General features: G+C 47.3%; 1 protein-coding gene across 1 annotated transcript; it reads right to left on the reverse strand.

Annotated features, from left to right (window-relative positions):
* Positions 1-4,238: 4,238 nt before the first annotated feature.
* Positions 4,239-5,605, reverse strand: Eid3 (EP300 interacting inhibitor of differentiation 3). Its single transcript, XM_051139753.1, has one exon. It carries the CDS (start codon positions 5,550-5,552, stop codon positions 4,356-4,358), a length of 1,197 nt encoding a protein of 398 aa, XP_050995710.1. The 5' UTR covers positions 5,553-5,605; the 3' UTR covers positions 4,239-4,355.
* Between the last annotated feature and the right edge of the window lie 845 nt (positions 5,606-6,450).

Below are 6,450 nucleotides of genomic sequence, written 5' to 3' on the forward strand. Positions count from 1 at the left end.
AAAACTTAAAACAGATGTTTTTTGAAAAACAAGGAAAAAAAAAACCCAAACAACAACAACAAAAACAAAACAAAACAAAAGACCATTGTGAGGCTGAGGGAGTAAAGGCTGAGGGAGTAGAACAGCAGTTGAGTGTACTGTTCTTGTAGAGTCTAATTCCCAGACACCAGCATTCACACTCATGCACGCAGGCCTGTTTTACAAGACGGGGGTGGGGTGGGGGGGAAGGGTGGGGGAGATATGGCTCAATTCCTTGGAGCCAACCTAAGGCAAACAAGTGAGAACAAATGCATTCTTAACCACCCCAGCATCCTAAAAGGCCACCTACTCACCCCCTTCCAAAGGTTCAAAATTCTGTATACAACACGGATTTTTACACTTCAAGTTTAAAGTCCAATTGTATCAGCCAGTTACTAACAAAAACTTTGCCGAAGGTCTAACCGGCAAGATGCAGGCAACTGAAGCACTCAGCTGAACCTAAAACTGAACACTCTACTTTCATTTTAACGCTATTTAAAAAATCGAACTGGCTATCTGTCCGGCTAAATGGGATAGTTACCAGTCCTGATTTTAAGTCTACCCCACACCCATTCTGGTTAGACACCCAGCCTCCAAGACTGCATAGGTGGTGCTGTCTAAATTATTGGGTGCTTGGCCATTTGTGACAGCACAGGATGGAAATCCGCACAGCTGCTGTAAATCCCATTCTAGGTAAGACAGTGCTCCACCACACTCCTCCAGCAGCCACGGCAGAGCCGGGCACTAGAGAGTGGGGACTCATCAGCAGTTGAGTCCGTTAGCTATGTGCTAACTCCCCAGGGGTCACCAAGAGCAGGACAGACAGCCCACCTCCCAAAACAAAGGTCAGGAAGTTTCAAAGTATGAGACTCAAAACAGACCGTTACAGAGATGTCACCAGCGGAGGCGGCGGCACCGTGCAACTTGCTGCCTGAGTGTCCACAGTGAGAAGATAATGTACTAGACACTGAGCTCCATCAAATCCTCACGATTTCAAGTCAGGTATCATTTCTATTTCAGATACAACAGGTTAAGGCATTAAACTCGCCCAAGCTGGTGAGATCAGTCAACAGATAAAGACACCAGCCACCAAGCTCATCCTAATTAATCCCTGGAACCCATGTAGTGGAAAGAGAAAACCAACTCCCAAAAGTTGCCCTCTGACCTCCGAATAACCATGCGCATCAAATAAATTAACTAATTGATTTTTTAAAAATTGTTTTAATTACGGAAGAAACTTGCCCAGTGGGACAGTCAGTAAAATGCTTGCTGTACAAACCTCCTGAGACTGAATCCGACCCCCAGATCTCAGGGTGAAAAGCTGACCTTTCATGGCCACACACCCAACCTCAGCACTCAGGAGGCAGAGGCACATGGAGCTCTGTGAGTTTGAGGCCAGCTTGCTCTACAGAGTGAGATTTTTGTCTCCAAAAAAAAAGGCTGCCTTTCATTTGCACACGTACACAAGCATGTGCGCACACTCACACACTCACAAACACAGCTTCACCTCTTGCTTTTTTTCCCTGATGTCATACCTAGTAGCTATATTTTTTTTACATTTTGCGTGTTCTGCCTGTATGTATGTGTGCCACGTGTGCCAGGTGCCACCAGAAGATGGCTTCCCATCCAGTAAAACTGAGGTTACGGGTGGTTGTGAGCTACCACGTGGGTACTGGGAACTAAAGCAAGGTCCTCTGCTAGAATAACAAACGCTCTGTAAGATCCATCTCTCCAACACCTCTACTGTCGACTTATGAGGATTTTCACTTGGCAACCCCAAACCTGAGGCTTACAGGTTAGGGCTAATGGAAGTCCTTTGCTCATAAAAGGACCTTTTTATTCAATAAAGTTCTAACTTCAAACAAAACCCGTGAAACTCTCCTTCGGAGTCAGCTTCCTTGAATCTTCTCTTTTTAAGGCATTGACGAGCAGATTTGCTATTTGGTCAATTTCTGTAACTGAATGCATCTCCTATGGCCCAGTTTTCTCCCCAGGATATGTATAGTTTGAATCCAAAAATAGTACAACATTGCCAGCAAAAGCACAAGCCAGAGGCCCAATTGATTTGAATGAGAAAAATCGCCTCCCCCCAAACATCTTCTCTGTTAATGTTCTTAAACCATCTCTACAGGGGGCTGGAGAGGTGGCTCAGCAGTTAAGAGCACTGACTGTTCTTCTAAAGGACCAGGGTTCAATTCCCAGCACCCATATGGCAGCTCACAACTGTCTGTAAATCCAAGATCTGACACCCTCACACAATGCACATACAATAAATTATATATATTTTCATATATATAATATACATTCATACATACACACATCTCTATATGTCAAAAACTGAAACTAGGCAAAGGCATCAATAAAGCAAGGTGCTGAGGAGAGAACTGTCAGGATCCGTATAGCTGTAGCAGCAGCAGCAGCAGCAGCAGCAGCAGCAGCAGCAGCAGCAGCAGCAGCAGCATCTTCTCCCAAAGGATATCTCCTAAAAATCCCTCGGATCTCAGGAGCCGCCAGTACGAGGAGCAGAAAGACCCAAACAATGCTCCCTTCATCTTGAAGGGGGGCCAGGGTAGCAGAAATCAGCGCTTCTTAGCAAGGGGAGAGGGGGAAAGCAGCTACTATAGAAAACCGTCTGTTCACAGCAGGGGTTTCTCCTGACTTCCCTATACGTTGCTGGTGTAATGAAAGAACTTTCTCTACACAAAGATGCTGGCATCATTTAGACTTTTGGATTTCCTTCCCCTACACTACCTCAGATTTACTAAGAAGATTATTACTGGTAAACAAAAATACATCAGCGGCAGAACTTTTCCACTAACAAAGACATTCATAAAAGTCTAAGAATTTGCTTGTGGCCATGTCCACTGCCTCTACTGCGGTTAATAACCCAAATTTTGTACATTGACCACCAAATAATTTACACACAGAAAGATACCCCACTAGGTAGAAGCTAGGCAGCACGAATCCTAGGAAAGCAGTTCTTCACCCACCCGCATTTCCAGTTGTCCTGTAATTTGCATTCCCTCAAACTGTAGCACCAAAAGAAAGCAGAGGTTCCCACCTGTACTATGGAGAGCACTGCTTCCTAAGCTGCCGCCTTCCAGCAGCAAAAGGCTGCCCTGTCGGCTTGACGACTCCAGTCATCCAACTCAGGCCCACACGGGACTGTGAACTTGTGACACAAACACTAGGGGTAGATGGAGAATTCTTGCTACACTTGAAGCACACTCTATGCTAGGAGAGATCACTACGAGTGCTGCCAGCTTAAAAATCGAGAAGTTTTCTTTTTTCTTTTTCTTTTTTTTTTTTGGTTTTTCCAGACAGGGTTTCTCTGTGTAGCCTTGGCTATCCTGGACTAACTTTGTAGACCAGGCTGGCCTCGAACTCAGAGATCTACCTGCCTCTGCCTCCTGAGTGCTGGGATTAAAGGCGTGCGCCACCACGCCTGGCTAAGGAGTTTTCTAAATACGCCTGCCCATGAGTCACAATCCCACACGTGAGCTTGTTTTCTTACCTAGAATGCCTTCTCGACTGATGTGGTCGTGCACACCTTTATTAATCCCAGCAATGGGAGGCAGAGACAGGAACAGACAGATCTCTGTGAGCTCTAGAACAGTCAGAGCTACATGGTGAGACCCTGTCTCAAAACCAAACCACCCAGAATGCCTTCCTGCTGCCTAATTTGAACCCACCTTTCAAACCATAGTTGCTTGTATACACACACTTTGTTAAGGTCATTTATCAAAAAAAAAAAGTTTAGAATACGGAGATCCACTTTTTGAAAGGAAGTATGTTGCATAGGATTTCTTTCTTGAGGGAGGGCTGCCCTTTTTTCTCTCTTTCCCCAGCTTGGTGAAAAGTCCCCTTACAGGACCTTTGGTTCACCATGACATCGCAGTGAGTCCTGGTTTTTGTTTTTAGCAAGTTGGGTAACTCAGGAGCTTACTAAGAGTATTAAGTGGGTTACAAAAACACTTCCCATAGACACCAATAATGAATTTTTAAGGCTATAGCCTTAAGCCGGGCGTGGTGGCTCATGCCTATAATCCCAGGACTCGGGAGGCAGAGGCAGGTAGATCGCTGTGAGTTCGAGGCCAGCCTGGTCTACAAAGGGGGGTCCAGGACGGCCAAGGCTACACAGAGAGACCCTATCTCGAAAAACCAAAAAAAAAAAAAAAAAAAAAGGCTATAGCTTTGTAAGTTTTCGAGGAAAACACTGCACAGTAGACAATTTCATTTGTTCGTGCAAACGGTTTACTAGGGAATATGCTTCTGTTTGGACTTTATTTGGAGATATGTCAGTACAAGATGGAGCCACACACTACAAACAAAAATTTCTAGTATGAGTTTTTGATCATAGCTTCTGAAATTTCAAAAGTGGAGACGATATTTTTCCAGTCCTGTAAACTCAGAGATATAACTCCTTGTTTCCTGCCGTAAGAACAGGAATCATTTTCTTCATCCATCTGGTTAACATTGGTTGGCTCTAAAATTGGCAGTCTGTCTTGGTCAAGCCTTATTCTTGCAAAGCCATCCCTGATGATAAAAGAAACATAGAAGATATTCTCCACAGTGCGAGAAAACGAGTTTGGGTCGATCACAAACTCAAAATACGACACCGGAGTATCAGGGTACTTTTGAAAGTAGGTCTGCAGCAACCCCAGGATTTTTTCCACTTCCTTTTCTGTCGTCTCCTGGTTGGCATGCACATCGCCCATCTTCCGTAACTTCGTAGGCATATCCCCGTTTCCTTCCATTTTGCAAGCTCTTTTGTGGTGTTCAAGCCGGGGCTTCCGTGCCGAACGTTCTGCCTTAAAGGAGCCGGAAATGAAGTGGAACGTTTCCGCTCGCAGCATCCAGGACGTCACTTCCTTGTTCAGCACACCCCAGAAGGTGTGCGCGACGCTGTCACTGCAGTTGCTCAGGTCTTCGCACTCTTCTTCCACCCAATTCAGGCCCACAAACACCAGCAGTAAGTCACAGAAGGCAACCTGGTTAAAAAAGCTCATATCGGAGTTTAGCTGCTTTGCTTTTTCTTTACCCAGATCAGAGGCCAAAACCAGGAACTGGGCGTCGAGGGCCGCCTCTCTGGTTCCGCTCACTCCGTCGAACAGCACGTTGGCTTCCTCCAGGGCCTCGGTCAGCGAGTTGCTGGCCGTGTTCACGATGTCCTCGCGGTTCTGCTGTACAGTGTAAATGAGCTGCCGGTACTGCCTGCGGATCCTGCGGCACTTCTCTCGGTCCACCGCCAGCTCCAGGAGGTCCGGGTGCATGGCAGAGTCCTCGAGGCTCAGGTCACTGTCGTCGGAGCCACTGCCCGGACCGTCGTCGTCGTCGTAGTCGATGTAGTCATCGTCGTCTTCCTCCTCCTCTTCGTCATCACAGTAGTAGTCATCGTCATCATCATCGTCATCCTTCAATGGTACCTCTTCCTCCTCCTCCGTCCGCTTCACTAGGTGGCCCCAAGCCAGGCTCCCGACCAGCTCCTCTCTTTTTCCTTTGCCTCCAGTCAGGGAACTTTCTCCTTTAGACATGGTGGCGGTGGGCAGGTTAACAGCTCCAGAGGGCTACCTTACCACGACGGTGGCAACTGGCAACTGAAAGCCGTTGGAGCCTCATCCTCCTGGCCATGCGCCAGGGGCACCTCGCCCCGCCCCCAGCTCGCTCTTTCTCCGTGACCACGCCCCCAACCTTCAGCCTCAAGCTAGGTCTCGGCCAATTCAAGCGCCCAGATGCTCCTAGTCACACAAAAGCGATCTTTTAAAAGCCGGCTCCACTCAAAGGTGGAAGAAAGAACAGTGGGCAGGATGCTGCGAGGGAGCTGTGAATCTGGAAGCCCTGCCAAAGGCTAAGTAAAGGCTTTTAATACTGTACAGAGAGGGTCGACCTGACTCCTAAAAGAGGAGCAAACCACGAAGATTTGTAACACCATCCGTGTTTATCATCTGTCGGGTGAATAACGCGCTTTGGAAAACCCACACCCCAGCTCACGGGAGACCCACGGGGCAATTAAGGTGGCTCAGGTTACCAGTACAATACACAGCCATGTAACAACGTAAGGAGTGTTTTGTTTTTAAGTACAACAGACACACGCCCAGCTCACCACAGAGAGCATGACTGGGAGGGCACCCGTGGTCGGCGGCGGAGCTCAGGGAATAAGCAACTATGAGGCCCTTTTTCCTAAACCTTGGGGAGGGCGCAAAGGGAAGCTGGAGTAAAGCTTCTTGCAATGTATGAAGAGCAAAGCAACATCTCTAAGTAAATCATTCCGTAGTCCTATTGAATTGCAATTTTATCCAGGAGCAGAATTATTGCAGAATTACCAGGGCTGGACATGGTGCCAGCAGACGCCTTTAATGCCACCACTTGGGAGGCAGAGGCAGGCAGAGCTCTAAATTCGAGGCCAGCGTGGTCTACACAGTGAGTTCTAGG

This window comes from Acomys russatus, chromosome 31 (genome assembly GCF_903995435.1).
Source record: "Acomys russatus chromosome 31, mAcoRus1.1, whole genome shotgun sequence".
Lineage (NCBI taxonomy): Eukaryota > Metazoa > Chordata > Mammalia > Rodentia > Muridae > Acomys > Acomys russatus.

Bases quoted from the DNA above. Each gene is read 5' to 3' on its own strand.
- Eid3 (XM_051139753.1), bottom strand. From the start codon at position 5,552: ATGTCTAAAGGAGAAAGTTCCCTGACTGGAGGCAAAGGAAAAAGAGAG.